We start from the raw sequence: 22995 nt of genomic DNA on the forward strand, positions 1-22995 counted from the left end.
GGCAGGGGACTTCCCTGTGTTTGCACATCCAGGGCTATTGATTTGGGCTGCCTGTTCAATGACTATGGCCCAAGGGACTTGGTCTGTAGTGTGTAGCTGTGTAGGCTGGGACACACGAGGCCATGACAGTCGCTTGGGTTAGGAAGATAGGAGGGTTAGAGGTATGGCCAAGGGTTAACGGTATTCTTAGGTAGCAGAAATGCACTTGTCCTTTTGTTAGCCGTTGTTTAGCGCTCAGGCTACATTGATGGGCTATTCAGATTTAAAATTCTTCTCCATGGCTCAGATTACTTCTGGTGTCACCTGTTGTATCTGCTGCTAAAGTACATTAAAACAAATGGATGCAGGCTTTTAAAATAAGAGTTTGAGTTTAGTTAGTCAAATGATTTTGCTTACTTATTAAAAGATTCCTGTAGTGAGCCATAGATATGTCATCGTAGTGGCTGCTACAGAACTCCACCTATCCACCAACTGGCAAATCGCATGCTGCTTTTATTAAGAGCAAGCCTCTTGATCTAATAACAGCTGCGCTATCAAATTGGAAAAGTGCTGTCAACATCCTGAGCAATCAATGCCATCCACCCCCACTCCTCAAGCAGCAGCCATTAACCCCTCTTGTTCCAGCACGCCTGGCCTCAATAAAATGGTGGCTCTTCTCCAGACATCATTCAATAATGGCTGAGTAAAAAAACTCCTAGAAATGCATTAGCATTCATGTAGGAATGTGTTGAATACGCTGTCCTATGGAGTACTATTCCAAGAATCTCATGATGTTGAAGGTTTTTTGTTGAACACATTGTCAACATTTTGCAGCTTGCACTACTTTTCTGCCCACCAGTAGTTGTTGTGCGTTCAGTCTATTTAACGCTTTTTTCCAAAAACTCAAAAATTTCATAAATGTACAATTAGTTTCAGAGAAATGGGGTAAAATATTTTCATTCGTTGTTTATAAATCTGTTGCGTATAAATGTTTTAAATATTCTGTTTTTCACAAATAGAGTGGCCATAACGGTCTTTTACACACAAGAATAAACTTGACCTTCATTTTTATTACTGTGAAAAAAATGATTCGAGCATATATTTGAATCAGAGATGACAAAATGTATAGGTGCATTGGTAAAAATGTATGTTGTCCCACAGTTTTAGACTTGGACATTGATTTGCACAAATACAAATTAGCATGTTTACATTTTAGTGTTTTTCCCCTTCCACCCTCGTGATGCCCTGCCCATTTGTGATCATCCATGCTATTCCTATTTCCCTGATATGGCAGCGAGCCAGTTAGTCACGTATGGTCATAATATGATTAGGCCACCCACCGCCTGGCCAGTAAACCTGCTAAGAGCATGAGAGAGAAGGGGAAACAAAGGCTGCCTAAACAAACCAAAGCTTCTCTACATCCTTTTCCGAACATTCCACTCAGTCAGATTTTATCTCAGTCATGATTTCAGAGCTCCACAGTTAAATAAACACCTTGAGCCAATATTATAAATCTCCGTTTAGGCATTAGGATATGAAGGAAATCAAGAACATTTTCTTTGTTTGACAAAGATTTCCTGTCCTTATTTCACAGACAAAATATATAAAAAACACCTGATTTAGTTATATTTTTATCACAATGACTCCCTTCACCAAATTCTTTGAATCCCAATTTGACACACCTTCTTCTCATCTCCATGTAAGTCACGTAAGCACAGGGTTGGCTTTTTTTGGGGGGGGGGTAACAACACACTGCTGTTACACCTCTGAGCTGAAGGATGTAGTCGCAGAGCCCAAACAGTTGACATGTGTACGGCTCAATGGTTATGATGCTTAACAATTCAGAATGGTAGACCTCCATAAAACATAAAAAGGCACCAGATCCCACAAAGTAGAAAGCTGTATTTAAACCTGTTTAAGAAGAAGCTGCTTTTTTAAACAGGAAACCTGTGACCTAAACTCCGTAGTATTCTTTAACGTAGCTTCTTCTGGCTCTTGTGTTTATTTAGGCTAGTTTTTAACACTTAAATGTATACAGACATTATTTACTGGCAGCTTTAGGCTCCTAATAATTTGAGAGGGTTGTGACTAGGGCTGCAGCTATCGAATATTTTTGTAATCAAGTACTCTATCGAATATTTTACCGATTAATCGAGTACTCTAATAAATTACCCTTTTGTGTTTGTAAATCATTATATCAAATAGCATGTTATCAAATATGAAAGACCTCTTAAAATCAGAATCAGAAAGAATTTTATTGCCAGCGCTCCAGCGATCCAGAGCATAGGAACTTGACTCCACAGAACAGCCTGACCAAGATTACACACACACATATAGACAGGACAGATACAGGCAGACCGCGAGAGCAGCCATAACGGCGCTCATAGAGCAGCCATAACTAGCAGTTGCCAGTTATTCTTCAAGTTTTATTCTAAATTAGTTTTCTAAACTTCAGCACTTCAACTTTACTTCACAGTAAACAAATGCCTGTGCAAAAAATAAGTATACAACCTGAGCCGATTTTCCCCTCTACTAGCCTGGCAACCCAGAAAAAACTAGGAGGATAACTGTTGAAGTAGCGCAGCGAGCGGCTGCGGCCCAAACACCACCAGAACCTCTCACGGCGCATGCGTGAACATGGCTCACCAGCTGTTTCCCTATTAACACATGTCCGTTTTAATTTCTACACTTTTTTTTCTCCTCACGCAATAACAAGGGTTGTCAAGAAAGCCTGTTTGCCATGGTTATGTCAAATTATACTGATCACAAAACATTAATTTACTTTCTTTCGTTTTCCTCCGCCACTCATAAATACCTGTGTCCTGCAGCAATCCTGAGAGACAATAGACATCAATAACAACACAGTAAAAAGTCTGACGTGTTGTGTAAAAATTGCAATTTTTAGCACATTTTTAGGTCCGACGTGTTGCTACCAGATGCACAGTGTGAGCTGAAACTGAGTGCTACAAATGAAAAAGCCAAACAGCGTCCGCAGAATATATAGCGGACCTCCGAGTCTGCTTGAAGAAGTGACATTTACATGTGGATGTTTCCTGGTCAGGTGCTGCAGTATCGAGGAATATGGTGTCGTAGGCTAAATCCATTTTACAGTATTTACACTGGACTACGTTTTCCACCTTACGACGTGAAAAATGGTCCCACATCTTTGACATTTTCTGTCTTTTTCGCACTCCTGCGATGGACTGGCTCTGTCCAGGGTGCACCCCGCCTAATTGCCCATTGACTGCTGGAGATAGGCAACTGCCCCCCCCCCCCCCCCCCCCCCCCCGACAAGCGGGTTCAGAAAATGGATGGATGGATGTCTTTTTCGCACTCCACCGGGGTCCACGTTGTCAGTCATGGCTTAAGAGAAAGTTGTTACATTTTCTACTCGCGTGTGCATTCAGTGCAGTGTGTTTGTGCGTCCCTTATTTCGGTCCAGGTGAAACATGACCCCGGGCGATTGCAAAGCCATGAATTAATTAAACATGAATTAAACAAAGCCTTGAGGCAGAGAATTTGACTCGAGGCTTTTTTATACTCGAATTATTCGAGGTACTCGAGAAATCATTTCAGCCCTAGTTGTGACACGACTATAAAACTATTGTCAATGAATCTTGAAGCATCTTTTTACACCCTTCACCTCCTCTCTGTGACTTCTTGGTACTTTTAAAGCAAAGTTTTTTTAATGACCCAAAAGAAAGTTATTTCTACTTCTAATAGCCTTTTTTTAAACAAGTAAAAATATCTTTCAGGCAAAAAGAAAAATTAGTTTTACTGTACGGGTTTGAATGGTGAAAAATTATGGAAAAGCTCTGAGCATTTACAAAAACAGGTTGTTTCAGCTGTCCTGGTTGTGGTACCTCCACTGTGGTAGAAGTACACAATGCATAATGCAAAAATGTGGGGAGAAGCATCAACGTTTGAGCTCGTACCAGCATTTGAGTGTTAATACAGTTACACTAGAGTCTCAAACAGACAGCTTTCTTACACAGAAGAGGGACAGCTCTCTTGTGCTTAAAAGGTACACTTGGTCACCAGGGTTAGGGTGCATTGTTTCTACAGTTGGTACTCAGGCTCCATGCTAACTGCACACAGGTACTTGTGTTTTTTTAAAGGTGTCCGTTGTTTCACTGCAGATGGTTGTGTGCGGTTGGCATAACTGACAAGCCTCCAATAAAACAATTAAATGTGAAATGATCCAGTAAAATTATTCTAAATTATGTCAGACCTTCCAAGTCATGTACACGACTGTCATAAAGAGTGGAAATGTGTTTTGAGTCATTTTTAGGTGGAGAAATGGATGTAATGAGGGGCTGAGGTGAGTGATCATAAGGAGCAGTCTAAACACACCGGTAGCCCCTCTTAACTTAACAAGGAGCAACATAGTGTTAACATTCCTCAGCTGACCAGGGTATCAATTCAAGAGCCAACATGTCTGTTTCTGGTTAATGGCTCATGTTATAATTACTTTGTGTGAGTGTGTTTAAACTTGGTTGAGAAACAGGCCTGGGTTCTGTACAACCAACAATCAGTAGATTTAAACATTTTACTTCAAAAGTCTGAATTCAGATGGATGACACAGCTGGATTTTATGTTTTACAGTAAACCTTATGGGGCTAACTCCAACACAACTATTATCAGGGCCTTTTTTTTATTTGATGAAGGTTTTTGATTCGTTTTCAGAAGAAACCAATAAAAATGTTTAATGGACATCAAAACATTTCCACTAATGCACAGAATAGTTTCACGAAGGTGTTTTTTTTCTCTCCACATGTCAGCTAAGACTTATTGTCAAGAGATATAAGGCCACCTCTGTTTCCCTTTTGATAATTCACAAATGCCATTCAAAGGCACGTCTCAGTGTTATTACACACAATAAGTAGCAGAGCCAGAAAGTGTCAGCAGCACCTATAGAGCAGCGTGCTACAACACACCCCTCATCTTTCACATATACTTTCCAAGTAACTCAGTAACAGCAGATCAACTTCAGAACTTTCATTCCACCTCTAACATTTCTAACATCAGTGCAGAAGTAAAACGTCTTGGCCTCTTCTTGTAAGGATTGTGTGGAAAGGAGTCTGATCTCCTGAACGTTATGAGAGATGTACACGACCTAGACCAGGGGTGGGGAACCCTGGTCCATCAAGGGCCACTATCCAGCATATTTTAGTTTCAACCCTGCATCATCACACCTGATTTCGATCAGCAGGTGATTAACAAGCTTCTGTAGAGCTTGATGAGCTGCAGAACAGGTGAACCAACCACTGAATCAGAAGTGTTGGAGCAAAGACATGCAGGATACCGGCCCTCGAGGACCAGGGTTCTCCACTCCTGACCTAGACGAATCATGTTTGTTCTGGCTCGGAATAAAAAGATGTGTATGGTGGTCAGAACTAATGGGTGGTGGTTGGAGAGATCGGTGGTGCCTGTGTTCAGCAGCCTTGCTTCTGTCAGTGCGCCCCAGGGCAGCTGTGGCTACAATGTAGCTCATCACCACCAGTGTGGATGACTGATTGTGTTGTGAAGCGCCTTAGGGAGTTGTAAAACCCTAGAAGGTACTATACAAATACAGGCCATTTACCATATGCTTTCCTTTGTTGTGTTCCCTTTGGGATTCATTATTTTTAAATGACTCCTAAACCCACTATATTGCCTGATGTGAGAGCAAACTGACATAATCATTTCCAAAGTCCGTTTCGTTTCTAAATAAATGAGAAAATTACTTTTCCGCTAATAGCTGTAACTCTAGACAATGTCAAGTATAGCAATCTGTTAGAACAGGGGTAGGGAACCTATGGCTCACGAGCCGTATGTGGCTGCATATTAGGGCTGCAACAACGAATCGATAAATTCGATGAAAATCGATTACTAAAAGCGTTGGCAACGGATTGCGTCATCGATTCGTTGTGTCGCACAACTCTTCCAAAAGCGCCCCCTCTTCCTGCCCGCCATTGCGCGCAGACAGATCAGCGCGAGGGAGAGCCGGCAGTTGTTTGGAAGAGGAACATGGCAGAAGCAGCGAGAGTCAAAAAAGTGAAAGCTTTTTAAGTTTGGGAGCATTTTCAGTTAAATCAGGCGAAGACATGCGTTACCTGCAACGTTTAGGTCAGACTTAGCATGGCACGGGATGATGCAGCGTCTTAAACGCAAGCATGTCGGGATCATCAGCGAGGAAGGAGAGAACTCTGTGTCCGGGTAAATTAAAAACTTTTCAAAAGTGATTCATCCAAGTCCCGGATTATTACACAGGCTAGACATGCCCTAAGCTCATAAAAAAAAGAGTCTAAAGTCGTGAGCGCGACGCTTATTAGATGAGCGGGGGGGGACTCGCGCTGCTGCGAACCGGTTCCGCCCAAGGCCGGATTAACTGGGCAATTGCCCTGGGCCCACGAACTCTAAAGGGCCCAGGGCACGAGCAAAATACTGTATCTATAATTTCCCGCTTCATGAGGACTATGGTGACCGTACGTTCCGTTTTCCCCGGACATGTCCACTTTTCACTCTGTCCGGCGCGTCCGGACTCCGGGTTCTTGTATTGATGAAAATGTCCGGCTTTTCATCCAGGAGCAGGGATCGAATTATGGGGGAGCTGTATATCCTACACATCCGGGGAGCCGGAAAAAAGTTTTCTATATTATATCATTTTTGGACTCTTTTGAGCAGAGAGCGGCACAGCGCATTGCTGCGCAGCGATCCAGGCAGCTGCTTCCAGCGCACGGTCCATTCTCAAAGTGGCGCAACCAAAAAACTATAATTAGCACACGATCGTTCATGTCTGCACATGTTCTCTATTTTCGGTCTTATTTGTGCCTGCAGCGCTCTGCTACTGCGGAGCTCATCACCTGTGCTGCGGTGATTTCACCTGACACAGCATCGAAAACGCGCTCTGCGCTTTGCGGTCAGGAGATCCCTTTGATCTGCACAGAAGTAACTGATGAGGTGAAAAGGTAAGAATCCAGGCAGCAGTTTTTCTGGAGAGTTTAGAGGAGATGCAGGAAGATGAGAGACAGACAGGACAGGGAAATAGTTAAATAAAAACAAGAAAACAAAACAAAGTGTTGAAAAGTAAAATATAGGTAGATTTATGTCCACTACACGTTTTTACCTATAAAACAATAAGTTACACACATGTAATATTTATAAATTTGATACTATTCAGATCACCTTCAACACTCAGTCACACACCCAGGGCCGTTTCAAGACATTTTGGGGGCCAAGGCAAAATGCCCCCCCCCCCCCCGCCCCCCCCCATAACTGGGCTCCCCAGAAGCCTCTGTGTAATTCATACCCTCTCCAGTAGTGTTAGTTATACTGTGTTTATAAAAGCCCCTCATTACTGACATGTTCTAATATTATCAGATGAAAAACTAAATTATCAGACATGCTGTCTCATCTGCTTCTTTTCTAAACTTGCAGAAAGTAACAAAACCATTTGAAAGCCACTATTTGTGGATTCTCTGAAAGTTTCCATGGAGTGTGTGACAACTTATTTTTTCAGTCATTTTTGGAAATAGTGATAAATTTTGATTAATTCACAGCCTATGTTTAATTACATTTAAAAATTAGTTGTTTGACATCCCCAGTTATAATAAATGTCTACAGATGAGATCAAACAAAACAGATGAGAATTGCCCTTAAGCTGTTTAATTGGACCAAGCATTTTAGGTCACAGATAGGTGTAGCTTAGGGTCTCTGTCTATACACCTTATAAGACAATTTAGGTGATGGCATGTTGTTTTTCTGCTATTGAACTGTTTTCTAATAATGTTGTGTTAAATAAAGTGAAGGAAGGAGAGAAATAACGTTTCCCTAGCAGTTTTAAAAAATTTCCCCATGTAATCCGATTAATCGATTAATCGTGTCGAGACCCCATCCGATTCATCGATTATCCAAATAATCATTTGTTGCAGCCCTACTGCATATGGCTCTCAGATAATTCACAGAAACCACAGTGTTAAACATAAAGAACATTCTTGTGCATTTTAACATCCATCCATTTTCTACCGCACCTGTTTAAGCAACACATTCTCACTCCCAGCGCGTCAAAAACAAACGCTTGGTCAGCCACCCTCCGCGTCAAACCCCTGACCCCAAAAGTGTCCTTTTTCATCACTTATGTTTGAAAAGGGGGTTTTCTCCTTTCTGACTGCAGCGTAAAACTGACACGATGGGATGTCCGCTGCTGCGGCACCAAACCAGCTCATTTAACCGCACCTAAACCTTAACGTTTTGCTATTTATAACCTTCCCCTCACCCTCATGCTAACCTTAACCCTCTTGCTACCTAAAACGTTACTCTTACAGTAACCAAGCATTTGTGCATTCTGACTGTGAATTTTCAGATTTGCCATCCAGAACAAACCATCTGGCGAGGGGGAGGTTACAAATACCCTCTACTTCTAACCTGCACCTTGGTAGTTGAAATCTCCCCCTCACGTTGCCTAGTTCCAAACCCAACTAATTTTATGTGGGAAACAAACGCTTGGTCAGTGTTGCCAACTTAGCGACTTTGTCGCAGTTTCTAACGACTTTTCAGACCCCCTTAATGACTTTTTTTTTTCAAAAAAGCACCTAGCGACAAATCTGGCGACATTTCTGACCCCACTCAGCTACTTTGACTACAACTTTGTTGCCAACTTTACCTGCAGATTAGAGATGCATCTGAAGCGACAGGACCGTCCTTCCTTCCAGAGGATCAGAAAGAAAATGATCTGCGCATGTGTGTGCAGGCAGCGCCGCACTCGCACATGGCTTGACCAAGTTAGTCCATCCATCCATCCATCTTCTGAATCTGCTTTGTCCAATCAGTAACTTAACTGACCAAAATCATTATTCACTGGGAATTTTTATAGACAGGTACGGGAGGGAGGGGGGGGGGGGGGGGGGTGCCTATCTCCAGTGGTCAACGGGCAATCGGTGGGGTACACCCTGGACAGAGCCAGTCCATCGCAGGGCAACACAGAGACACACAGGACAAACAATCATGCACACACATACACACACCTAAGGACAATTTAGACAGACCAATTAACCTAACAGTCATGTCTTTGGACTGTGGGAGGAAGTCAGAGTTCCCGGAGAGAACCCACGCATGCACAGGGAGAACATGCAAACTCCATGCAGAAAGATCTCAGGCCGGGAAGCGAACCCAGGACCATCTTGCTGCAAGGCAACAGCTCTAACCACTGCGCCACTGTGCAGCCCACCAAGTTAGTCATTTATTAAAATTAAAAAATATATATTAGGTTTCATTACAGCGATCATCATCATGTTGGTTATCTGCAGTTAGCATAATGGTTAAAGTGTCTGGTCTGGGGGTCTTCCAGAGACCTCCAGAAGCCCCGAATCACAGTCCTGACCTTTAGATCCACCCCTGAGCACCTGGCCTAGGTTAAAATCAGGACCTGGGGTCTGGGGGTCCTCCAGAGACCTCCAAAAGACCTGCATCATGGTTCTGACCTGTATATTTGCCCCTGAGCACCTGCCCTGGGTCAAAATTAGGACCTGGAGTCCTTTTACCAAAGCTGTTCATTTAATGTTTAGCCTCTGAGTCGATGTTTGTAGAAACATAAGAATGTTTTTATGGCTGCTTTGACAACAATACTAGAATTCAATTGACATATAACATTAGCTAAAGTAGTGTCATGTGTCACATACTCATCATAGGATTTAATATGAATATTCAGTGTGTAACTTTACTTTGAATAAAATTCATTTGCTATCTCGCCTTTGTATGTTATATTGAGACAGTGATGGTAAACCATAAAGAGAGTGTATCCTTAATGGGAATCTCACTGGGTTGGAATTTAACTGGTATCTAAAAAGAGAGGATGGAGCAGGAATCCAAAGGTTGACATTGACTGGATGCTAGTTTACTGGACAGTAGTACTCAGTTACGTTTGACCTTTGTTCTTCATTGATGTCGGAACACCTTGACCCCTGCTCTCCCATAACAGAGAGCCCCTCAGGGAAGTAGATTTGTATGTGTGTGTAAGCGTGCATGAGGTTTGTGTATAAACACTTTTGTGTTCCCTTAACATTTCTAAGTCCAGTGAACCTGCGGCTACTCGCTTCACTCTTGTAGTCAAATGTGGAACTGGTGTGCAGTTGGCCATCGAGATGTTGTGTGCCTGCTTTTTTGTACAGCACTTTAGTCAACGCTCATGCTGTGATGTAAATATGGTATGATATAATATGTGCCCTTGCCTTTACTGATAAGAATTTTGTGAATGGAGATCAATTGGTAGTAGTAGTAGTAGTAGTAGTTAAAGGTATAGGTCATAGTTAAAGATGCATCCGTAAGTGTTGGCTCACTTGGGAAGGTTGCTGGATGAAGTGAAACTATTTGGTCATATTGACCTGCATTATAATTATTATAAAGCAGACCTTGCCTCGTGTCTGTGGTGGTGGATGGCTGATCATTTGGGTTTGTTTTGAAGCCAGTAAACCTGGGCATCTTGTCTCAGAGTCAACCATAAACTCCTCTGTCCCACAGGTTGTCTTAAACATGGTCCTTCAACAGGTCAGTAATCTCAAACGCAGCAGCAATTCAACAATGTCAAGGTTGAAAAAAGAGAAAATAATCAACAAGTTGTAATGGTCCGGTTTAAGTCCAGAGCTTTCAGTATTTTACTACTTTGTATTTGATGAAATTTTAAACATTAAAGAGCAGGAGAAACCATTTTTGACATATTGCTTTTTAAATTTATCAATCACTCTGAGTTTAACATGCAAGCTGAACGTGAAAATTGTCTCCTACACCTATCTCCTGCATTAACGTCTGATAGAATGTAGACAGTGAAACTCTAGGATTTGACAAGCTGACAGATCTACGTCACACTGTCACTGAACAGTCATGGACTCACCCATCTTCAATCAATCAATCAAAGCTTTGTTTGACTCGCAACGAGGAAGGCTGTTGTTGGTTTAGCGTCCAGGAAACAGCAGAGAAAGTCTCGGCTGGTAGAAGCTAATCGTTAGCATCAGCAACTCCACCACACAGCAGAAGTTCTTCAGGTTTGTGTTATTTATGGATATAAAAACATTGATTTTGCAAAGTTAATGGAGTTCAGCCAATCAGAGGCGATTGACTTCTCTGTCCTCAAACAGGCACATCTGAGCTTATTTTCCCCAGAGAACGACATACACAGCATTCATATCTACTAGAGATGTCACGAGCGCGCTGGTGAGGTGAGCGGAGGCGAGGATCCAAACGCAGGTGAAGAAGGCAGGCAGACAGGAATGGCTTAGGAAGGTTTTAATAAAGAACACGCTGGACATAGAAACAATGATCCGACAAGACAAAAAGGACTGATAGGGTTTAAATACAGGAGGAGCTGGGACCTTGGGTGATTGGGAGACGAGAGGCTGGTGGAAGCAATTAACATGGACACAGGACTGAACAGAATGGGGAGACAGGACAGAGTGTGACAAGAGACCACTGTAAATGTATTAAATATGAGTGAAGTTGACCTTTAAAGCAAGTTTTTAGTAATTGCTGAATCATAAAATGGCCTTCTAGGATTCTTCAACCCCCCAAGGCACTGTACAACACCATCAGACATTCACCTACACACACACACACACACACACACGCACACATGCACACACACACACACACACACACACACACACACACACACACACACACACACACACACATTCACACGCTGGTAGGGATGAGCTACATTGTAACCATGGCTGCCCTTGGTTGCACTGACACAATTTTAAAGGCCATGGGTAGTCATAAAAAACTCTTTGAATTTAGCTAGTTTTTATCCAGGGCATTCACTCCCAACAACATCCCTGTTAGTAAAAACAAACAGAACACTTAAAAAATCAGAAGGAAAATTCCTCATAAGTTAAAGTTTTCTAGCTGGAGTGTTCCTCAGATTTCACACACTCTGCATCAGAGTCAGGAACGTGCATGTTAAAGGGATTTGAAGTTATTGTTTATTCCTTCCCAGAGAAGGGGAATCTCGGAGCATACCTATGTAAAATGTGAATTATCTTCTGTCACAATCATTTATAATGTTTAAAGTTTAACAGAAGTGGTCAAGTTGTGAGCAAAGGTCTTTAGGGCCTCCGAACAGAGTCTACCTTCTCATGGTCAACCTCGTTTCATTTTATATTGACAACGATGGATTTTTTTTTATCTGAAATAGTTTTTTTTTCTACCTAAGTTGTATTTACGTTTATATGAACATAAATCAATAAACACAAAATAAAAGTTTTGTCCTTAGATTGTGAACTCCTGGCTTTATTAAATGTGTATCTTGACCAGTTGTCCCGCATTTTCAAAGTTTTAGAAATTCAGAAAATGGCCTGAAACGTCGACTTTAGTTAGTAACCCTGAAACCCACGTTTTGCAGCTGGTATGCAGGTTGATGGCTGATGAATATTTGTTTAGGGAGCACAAATGTTGACAACAGTTACACACACGAGAGTGAGAGGGTGAAAATGACTCTCTCTCAGAGGCCTTGACAACCTTTGCCCTCCTGGCTCTTGTTTCAGGCTCTGTAATTGCCACTGACCAATGGGCTCCTGGTTGAAACTAGACCCTGCGCTGCAGCTATTAACGTCCCTCTCCAAAAGGATCTTGTTTTGATTCCTGATGCTTTTATAGGTTTTGTCTTTAGGAGACATTCCTGGTCGGCACATACCGTGCACTCTTTTCTGCCCTTATTTTCCTTCCTTCCCGTCTTGTGGGGCCATTGCGCCCCCCTTCCTGCACTCACAAACATGCACACATTTGTGATTAGCCTCTGCACATGTGTGTGTGTATGTGTGTGTGTGTGCGTGTGCATGCTCATACAGATGCAAGCCAAGGCAACTGACCAGCCCGCCCTCCCCAGCCCCTCCTGACAGCTAGTTACACTCTATGAACTTGGCCACCCGTCACTGCTGCGTTAAGATTGAAGGATGGGGGGGCCCGTGTATCCAGCTGGGTCTGAAGACACAGATGGGGGCAGGGCAAGCCCAGATGCAGATGGTTTAGGTCAAATGGAGATGTTTGAGGATGAAGGGGGAAGGGATTTACGAGATCAGGAGCACAATAACTCCAGGAGTTACTCTTTCAACCACTGGCTAAACACATTCTGGAAGTTTGGACACACATTAGTTTAAAAGAGTTTTTATTACAAGCTTTTATTTGGGTTTTTTGCTTAACCGTTTACACTTTGTTTTTTAGGTCAGCACATACCTAATAGAATCTTTGCTAATAAAAACAAGAGCAACCAACGCATGTTGTTGTTTATTTTGTTATAGCTTAATTAAAATTAATGCACATGAGATGCATTGCTGAATGTTAAAACGGTATGTGTGCGTGTGTATATGTATGTATGTATATATATATAATAATTCTGTCCATATATAATCCATAATTATATATATATATATATATATATATATATATATATATATATAATTGTTTATTCTTATAGATCTTATATTTTATGCGGTCATCATTCAGGGCTGTTTCAATCCTCTGACGTTATTTCTTTATGATGACGTCTTGTGTCTTCGATGTGTTGTAGAATGGAAATACTGGTTGGGCAGATGAAGCTGACAGCAGCAGAGGAAGAGGAGAAGCCTCCAGAGATTTTGCTAAGGTAAAATTCTTAAAATTATAATCTCTAGATGTTCATAGAATTATTAAAAAAATGAACAAATGTTTAAAAGCAAACATTTACACAGTTTTAGCATTAATGATTATGACACTTAGACAAGTAACTGATTTCTAAAGATATTTTACTGCCATAAAATTTTAATCTATGTTTCCTTCATCCATTCAATTTCTACCACTTATCTGGGGTCGGGTCACGGGGGCAGCAGCCTAAGCAGGGAGGCTCAGACACCCCTTTCCCCAGCTACTTGGACCAGCTCCTCCAGGATAATCCCAAGGCGTTCCCTGGCCAGCTGAGAGACATAGTCCCTCCAGCATGCCCTGGGTCTTCCTTTAGGTCATCTCCTGGTTGGGCATGCCTGAAAACCCTCACCAGGGTTCAATTCAATTCAAGTTTATTTATATATCCTCATACTAACCAAGCATGCACCGACAGTGGAGAGGAAAACTCCCTTTTAACAGGAAGAAACCTCCAGAGGATCTCGGCTCAGTATAAGCAGCCATCCGCCATGACTCACTGGAGATTGAGGAATCAGCAGATACACACACACACACACACACACACACACACACACACACACACACACACACACACATACAGACACACCTCTACAAACACATACACATCCGTACACACACACACACACAACATATATATACCAAGTAGTGCTTCTATGATTACATTGTGATTTCTTAGTAAATATTCTATTTCGTTAGCGATAAACTTTATTGTATTTATGCTAGTGAATCTATAACTAATTCAGCAGGTAAGCTAGTAGTAGCACATTCAATATCAAAGAAAGTAAAAAGTTATTATCAGGAGAGGGAGAATGTTTAAGTGGTTAGCAAGTGTGTGCCGATGGCCCCCTCCATGAGGCTACCACAGCTCAGCAGACGAAAGTGGGTGGACTTTGTCTCCTTCTAAATGTCACTTTAAAGTTGTTTTCTGACAAGAGAGGATAGTGACAAATAAGGCCAAATTCAAACCTAACAAGTATTTGATTTTTCTTACAGCTGTATGAGCTGGACAACGATCCCAAAAGGAAGGAATTTTTGGATGATCTCTTCACCTTTATGCAGAAGCGAGGTATGCATACCCTACAGGGATTAAACAGCACATTATGCAGCAGCAGCCACTTTCACATCAATCAATTTAATACACACTCAAAATGTAAAGGGTCTTTTGGACTTGCATGAGTATTTAAAAAGTCCTCAACAAAAGGAGGAAGGCTGGAGCACTAACTAGGGCTGAAACGAATCATCGAATGTTTCGAATGGTGCGATTCATTAAATTCCACGATTCATTTTTTACTGATTCGAAGCTTTGGTAAATGTGCGCTCCACAGTCTGAACACCTTTTACTGGAGCAGCATGTGGTAATCTAGGTGCTGTTGGGGATAATCGAGAAACCAGCAAAGACAGAAACCATTGTAAAAGGCAGACACGGTCCAAAGTTTGAGATCAAGAGTTTAAATATGAGCAGAATTGCTAATGCTAAGCTAGCGGGTAGCATTCTCACGAGCAAGTGTGGTTCTGAAAAAACGTGATGGTTGTGAAAAGCTAAAAGCGGAAGATAAATCCCCATCATCCCATGTATTTATGGATCTCTGCAGCGGTGTGGGGCAGAGCTTCTGTAGCTACCGTCTGGTTGTTGCTACGAGTGTTCCATCCACAGCAGAAACTGTGGCAAGCTGCTGTAGCATATAATTCACTAACACTTTATTATTGCAATACAGTTTAGACTAGATTATGTTGCCAATCCATACAAAATAAAATAAATGTACCACAAGTACATTGTTACAAGTAGAAATTAAATGTTAGCATTTCTAGTAGCTTACTACTGAACACGTTAATGAAATAATTTAATTCTACTCATTGTATGTGAATATATTTAGACTAGGATGAGGTCAATACAAACTAGACAACACCAATTTATTATATATTATTGAGTCTTTTATAATTTCTATTTTCATATTTTAACCAGCAGACCATAATCTTGTTTCACTTGAAACATCGTCAAATAGAATACTCGATTAATCGATGGAAGATTCGATAGAATACTCGAATACTAAAATATTCGATAGCTGCAGCCCTAATGCTAACGTTTTGAAACTTATTTGGTCTTCATCAGAATAACAAGACCAGTATCTTATTTGCACCCATAAAACTTTTTTCTCACTTTGAATGCTCCAGCCTTTCTCCTTTTTTGATTTGTGGGGTTAGGGTTATGGTTGTTCACTGGCTGCTGAGCCTTGATTAGTGAGTGGATGACGTGCAGAAGGTCCTGCTTTATTTTTAGTCCTGCAATCATTTTTGTGAAAAAATAAAAACTTTTGGAAAAGGACAGTAACAGTTTAAAAATGATTCAAAGCACAAAGGTCCTCAAAGAATTCTGAAAAGCTACCCAAACCCAAGATCACTTCAAAAGATTGGCTGCTTAACCCTCTGGAGACAGGCGTTGCAGATTTGCAACGTTAAAACCTACCTACCCAGTTACTCCACATACGTATTTCATGAGCACTTTTTAACTCAGAAGTACCCCTGAAGGACTTAGTTGTTCGTCCGTTTATCAAAACTTATTTTGAGCCTGAGAGGGTTAAAAGCCATTATATCTGTGGAACACTGAAAACCCCTTTGATAATTATTGTTTCTGATTATAATCATTCACACCGTTTTTAATGCAGACTGAACATGAACACCTATCTCCTGCATTAGCTTCTTGTAAAAAATAGATGGTGAAACTCCAGGACTTGAACAGCCTAACAGATCTATGCCACACTGCCGCATAACAGTCGTGGACTCACCCATCTTGATTTTCAACAGGGAAGTCTGTTGTTCCAGGAAACAGCAGAGAAAGTTTCAGCTATTAGAAGCTAACTGTTAGCATTAGCAAATCCACCACTCAGCAGAACTCCTTCAGGCTTGTGGTATTTGTGGAGATAACACATCAACATTGCAGAGCGAACGGAGTCAGTGGAAGAGTGGCACGACTGTTATCCAATCTGAGACTCCTGCCGTGTTTGCCACTCTCTCCTAAAGCTGACTTCTGTGTTGATACAGGCGCTTCTGGGCTCAACACCCCCCCCCCCCCCCCCCCCCCCCCCCGAGCACGACTTACGATTCTGTCTAGAAACCAATGCAAATGTATTGATTAAACAGTTGTTCAACTCCTTTAAATAAAGCTAAATGCAGTGCTCCTCATGTTAGAACACCAATGAAATGGTTTTGTGTACTTCGTCCTTGGGTTTCTTGGTCATTGGCTAAAGATGCTAAAAGAAAATAACACAGCATCCTCTTCCTAGAAGTAATTTCCTGTCTTATAGCAAGAATGGGATGCTTCATTTCTCATATTTGATTACAGACAAACCGGTGTCAGGTTTGCTGCACAAAGTGACAGCTTAGCATTAGAACACCTGAGATCATTGGGGATAATCTTCAAATTCTGTGGTTTGGAACATCAAACGTTTATACTAGTTTGACATGTTTTCTTCCTGAGAAGAGTGTTGTGTCAATGATCAACTCTAAAAACATCCGGTAACTCACACCACACCGGTTAACAAATCCTTTACTAATTCCCCTCCCTTCCCTGGAGTAAAACCCTTAAGGTGTCAGGAGGTGAGATCTGCCTGAGTTGATCTTCCCTTACTGGAGCCAAGTAGCTGTGGCAGTAGCCTAGCTTATTAAGTAGACTGTGAGGTTTGTAGTGAAGCTCAGATAGTCTTCTGCTGCTTTTACAGTCTTCCATGCTCCTCAGACCCAATGTACTGATGCCTCTTGGTTTCATCTTTCACAAATGCAACTAAATTATGTATCTGGGTTGAGCAATACCAGCAGAAATGAATCAGGATAGCTGCAAAAAAACCAAGAAACTACAATGAAATCTGATTGTGTCTATGGGTGTGGTTCTTGCATCTCAGGCTGGTGATGTAATTTATATGTAATGTGGAGTTGCAGTCTGGCTGTTGTTGATTTGTTTGCCAATATTTCTATGTATTGGTCCTTGACCCTTGACATGTGTGTATTTTCATACAGTATATATGCTGAACTCAGATCTACAAGTTAGAGTGGATGTGATGATTCTTGATTCAAACTCAGACTAAGGATGGTCAAAATGTAAGTTTTCCAATAAATATTTATCAGTTCAACAAATGATGATGCACGATTAGACTTTTTGTGGGCCTTACACACATAATCCACCTGTCACAATTCACCAGTTCTTCATCAGTTTGTGGAAATGGGCCACAAGAGGTCCTCCTTTGACGATGTCATTGGCTAATTGATGTGTCAATCAACAGAATGATGTGCTGCAAGTGGCTTATGCTACACAAGTAAGAATAGAGGGCAAAACTTTTGAACTTTGCCGATAGTTGAAGTATGTAGGACTTTTGGATTAACTCTGTTATTGGACACTTGTGAATGTTAAAAGACCATTTTTGTTTGAGTTGGCTTTATTCTGACAGTAATATAGAATGGTGAGTTAGACATTTTTGATTTCCCAGTGGTTTGACTAAAGCATTTACTGCGTCCACAGTTATGGTTGAATTCTTGATTTCCAAATATTACTGGAATCACAAGAATTCTAGCTTTCTAATGATAATACGTATATGTCCATAAAAAATGTGTAGCAAACAGACACATTTGATCTGAAAGTGTGTAAAAAAAATTTAAAATATCTTTAAAAACTATCGTGAATGGCTCAGCCTGTCAGCAATGACATAGCTATAAAATCACCCAATCGCCCAGCCTTAGCTCAGACCTGTTTTTCTGCTAATAGCTTAATTCTTCTAAAAAATTTCCCATAGTTCCAATATATCCAGTTTGACTATATGAGTCACTGGGGACTGCTGTGTTGCTGCAACCCATTTCAGCTAAAAAGAACCCTATTAGAAAGTGAAATAACAAAGTTTAGAGATTCTTTTTCTGATACATATCAGTGTGTCCTCTCCTCAGTCAATGGTAGCAGCGCAGTAGTAATCTGAGCATCTGAGTTATTATTCCCTCTGAGTCAGCCATTTACATTTACATTTACATCAACTTAAATTAGTGTTGTAGTTGCTGGAGTCAACGTTAAGTATGGGCATTTAAAGCATAAATACCATCACTAGGAATTCAGCTGTATATATATTTGTTAGAACTTTAGACTTTTATATGAAGAGGCCGACGATAAATCAGATTACAAATAGGAACAGAAACAAATCAATGCAAAATATTGCTCAAGCTGTGAAAAGCTCACCTTGCTAATAGCCTACTTTAATATGTTTTGTCCTGCCCATGTAAAATACGTAATATACTTTGTAATAAAACAACTAGATTTACTTTTAAAAACTTTACATTGTAGAGTTTTAGCAACCAAGATTCAGGAACGTTTTATGACTAAGTAATCTGCAGTGATTTTATTTCAGATAGATAGATAGATAGATAGATAGATAGATGATAGATAGATAGATAGATAGATAGATAGATAGATAGATAGATAGATAGATAGATAGATAGATAGATAGATAGATAGATAGATAGATAGATAGATAGATAGATGATAGATAGATAGATAGATAGATATGGCCCAATGATTCTTAAAGGTTGAATATGGATCACAAACACCAAAGCGACATCTAGTGTGTAGAGGTTGTAGTTGCAACAATAGAACAAGTTTTCCAGTTGTTGGGATACCAGGTTTGCTGCAGATACGTGAAATCTTTTATCTGTTGTCAGCTTCGCCTAAACTCACTCTGGTTTTAGATATTTTATGGTCGCTCCTCTTCTGAGAAGGATAACAACATCTTCTGGGTTCAGAAGCAGCTGCTTGACTTACCGAGTCCGCCATTTCCACAGTGCCAACCTCGCTGTGCCGATCAGACTGTTTACAGGGTATCGGCGGGTCCTTAAAAAGTCTTAAATTTACTTTTCAAATTTAAGGCCTTGAAAATCCTTCAAAATGACAAATAATCCTTAAATACGGTTTCCAGAGGTCTTAAATCACCAAAGACCCAATAAACTAGATTATTTTATTTCTATGACATTTTCGTGAATTTCTAGTTAGTGTTCAGCATTTTTTGTGTACGATGTTGTCGTAAGCAGAACTGTTCACGTTCAGTTGGTTGTGAAAGGGGGCTATTTTTAGATGAGCACAAGCTCCCACTAGCACATAAGCTAGTGGAAGCTTGCGCCATGGGGAAGTGCAAGTTTAATGGTAAATGGATAGTTAATCCCACGTTTGCGATGTGGCTAGCACCGGTTCCAGGCAATAGCTGAAAATTATACCAGAAATTAAATTAAAAAAATAGCTTAAATTTGGTCAAAGTGGCCTTAAAAAAGGTCTTTAAAAGTCTTACATTTGGCTCCCTTAAACCTGCAGTTACCCTGTGTTTAGCGAGCCGCAATGGTGCCCTCTATTGGCTGGTAGATGTAAACATAAACCCAGAGTCGTGCCCATCAAAATAAATATTTGGTTATTTTTTATAATTAAAATATAGCTTTGAAAGAAAATAATGTACCTTCATTCTGCACACCTCTAAACACTTTATGAAGGGATTATTAAAAAATTAAATTGTTCCATATTCAGCCTTTAACCCTTATATAACCCTTTAATTTTCTAATGTTTTTTTCCCTTTTTTGAGCCCAAAAAATTTAACTAAGATCATATAAGGGTTGAACTGTTCTGTCAGATCCTTTGATGTGAATAGCCATCAGCCACCAACACATCCTAAATTAGCTCATTGTCAGTAAAATCTACAGCATTATAGTCACGTTTTTTAGTTTTTTTTTTATAGATCTATTAGTCTTTAATGTTCAGTTGCTGATGTACAGCCAACGAATACAGTTGGATGTGAATGAATATCCAAAATGATTGGACATATAACAACCTACATAACTACAACTTGCGTCTTATATTGTCGCATCTCGATGGTTTACATTTGAGGTCTGTTTTTTTAACAAGCATACTTATTTTACAGTATCCCATAAAGTTTGACCAAATACAGAAGCCACAATCTAACAAAAATAATTACGCAATAACAAAAACCAAAACAGAAAAATTGAAAGCCATTACAAGATGAATTAAAGTGACAGTGTGTAGTTTCCCTGGCGATAGGGGGCAGTACACCTAAATCACTGCAAGCAAGCATGCTTTTTGTGTTCAAATAGGACCTTACCAATGGATGGTCATTAGGGTCAAAATCCCCGGGAGTGCAACCTCCAGCAAAATAACAAGAACATCAGACTCCCTTTCATCACTGGCAATGAGTGAAGAGGTAAATGTGTAAAGGAACCATGTTTATTAATGGTCAAAGATTTGTAACCATTTGTTACAAATTAGTAAATGCATTTTGTCCTCACAGGCTTCATTTGAAGGAAATATGGCATCCAATATGGCATCGCCCAGAGACTTAGACCCGCTCCCATGTATTTTAGAACAGATTTTTATGGTTATACGTAGGGCTGGGGCCGGTAAACGATTATTTTTAAAACGATTATTCTGACGAATATTTTATAGAATGGTCGACTAGACGATTAATCTAATGATTATTTTTCTATTGCACAATTAATAAAACCAGAAAATCTCAAATAAATTCCTCAAAAAAATTGATAAATGGGTACTGTAAGAGAATAAATACTACAGGCCTTCCATTTTGTATAACACTGCTTTTATTTTGTTGCGGCGGTTTGTGTTCTGGTTACATGTAGATCTTGGGAGTGCAGGCTGCTGCCTGAGAGGTGGTTGAAGGTGGAGTGTCTCCATGCTGCTTTGTTTTGGTCACTTATGTGCGTGAGGCGAGTGGTGTTACGACCCTTCCTGGGGAGTTTGGCTCGTGTGCAGAAAGGAAGGGACAATAACGTGGTATTTAAAAGTTAAAATGATTATCAGGTTTATTTAACAACAACAAAAACAAATCTTTCCATCCACAGGTTGGGAATAATAAAACTAATTCTGCCTGTGGGGAATTAAAACAAAAGCACAAATAACTAGGGATGTCCCACTGGGCAAAGGTTACCAGGTTCTGGACCAAAATAAGGATCTCCAAAGGTCCAAACTGAAAACTGGGTGGTTAAACCAAACTCAAGGTGATGTTTTAAACTAAACCGAAAACCCACAACACTCTAAATGTAATAAAAGGGAGATCTACACGACAAAAAAAAGAAGAACTCTAAATCAAAACGTAACGGCTTATCCAAACGCAAGAAGCTCTTAGCGAAAATGCTAACATTAGCTTTACCAACGTTAAGTTCAAGTTACCAAGTTTAAATAAACCAATAATACCCAGCAAACAGAAAAGCACGGAGGGGAGATTGCTACCACAAAAACAGCTCTCCTAATGTCTGAAAGAAGCTCCTTTATGAAGGAAGAAATGCTCCCGGTGATTTTCTACATCTGCGGTAGAGACGAAGCAGCGCATTTGACCCCGGAAGTTGTTGTCCGTTGCCGGGAGACGAAGGCGGGCAAAACAGGAAAGGAATCTAGTCGCGGACGGACATTGTTCTGGGTCTTCGGTATTTGGCTGAGATTTTAGTGAAGGCGGAGAAGAGGGCGAACTAGAGGAAAAGAGGCAGATTCCTCCTCTATATACAAACTCCTGGGGATGCAACAAGTGGGCGTCGACTACCGGATCTGACGTCGACAAATTTTTAGAATCGAGCCGTCGACATCATTGACACTTTGCTACAGCTCTAGTTATACGTTATGAAACCACCAATATTTTTCAACAACCTGGCATCTTTTAAGTAATTTGCTACAACATTTCAATGGATATTTCTAGAGATTAATGGTAAAAGCTACACATTGTCACTTTAAGTTGTAACACAAAGAAATAAGCAACAGTGCAACAACTTCATCTACAACGGAAGTAATAACAAAACAGAAGTACCAAGGAAGTGACAGGGTTTGTGTCAAGGTGTTATCCCAACAGAATCTGTGTCCTCCCTAACAGAGATGTGTATTTTTGTTTCAGTCTAAACGTTATGGCGATGTGAAACAATCAGAACAGATGTTATTATTATTATAGGACATCTGGGAATGAACACAGAGCTGTTTAATTGTTAAGAACATTAAATATGAATTGTTGACGTGGATAGAGTTTACTCAGACATGATGATTCTAATAGGGAAATGTTGTCAGGCTGTTGAAATTATCGTGTGATGACACTTGAGAACAATAAATGCATTGTTTTCTGTAGTCACCACTCATCTTTATTTTTTTCACAAACAACATTATTCTTTGTGTAGTTGGTCAAAATTAAGTAGAGCTGTAGAAAATAATCTAATAATCGATGCATTGAAATGCTGGCATAAACGATTATGAATTGTTGAAGAAGCTCACCGTTATCGATTATAGTGGTGATTTTTTTATTTTTTTATTTTTTTATTTTGCCGTGGCACCGGCAGTTCCACTTTTTC

The 22995-nt window shown here is 40.4% G+C and overlaps 1 protein-coding gene across 3 annotated transcripts in view; it reads left to right on the plus strand.

Moving 5' to 3' along the window:
- The window catches only part of LOC107382041 (AT-rich interactive domain-containing protein 3B), a 94001-nt gene that overhangs the window by 30541 nt on the left and 40465 nt on the right, over positions 1-22995 (plus strand). For all 3 annotated transcript variants that reach the window (XM_054732506.2, XM_015954014.3, XM_015954015.3), the window contains exons 3-4: positions 13517-13591; positions 14620-14692. In XM_054732506.2, the coding sequence (XP_054588481.1) occupies positions 13517-13591; positions 14620-14692 (148 nt within the window). The remainder of the gene's footprint in view (positions 1-13516; positions 13592-14619; positions 14693-22995) is intronic.

This window comes from Nothobranchius furzeri, chromosome 9, assembly GCF_043380555.1.
Source record: "Nothobranchius furzeri strain GRZ-AD chromosome 9, NfurGRZ-RIMD1, whole genome shotgun sequence".
In the NCBI taxonomy this organism is placed as follows: Eukaryota; Metazoa; Chordata; class Actinopteri; order Cyprinodontiformes; family Nothobranchiidae; genus Nothobranchius; species Nothobranchius furzeri.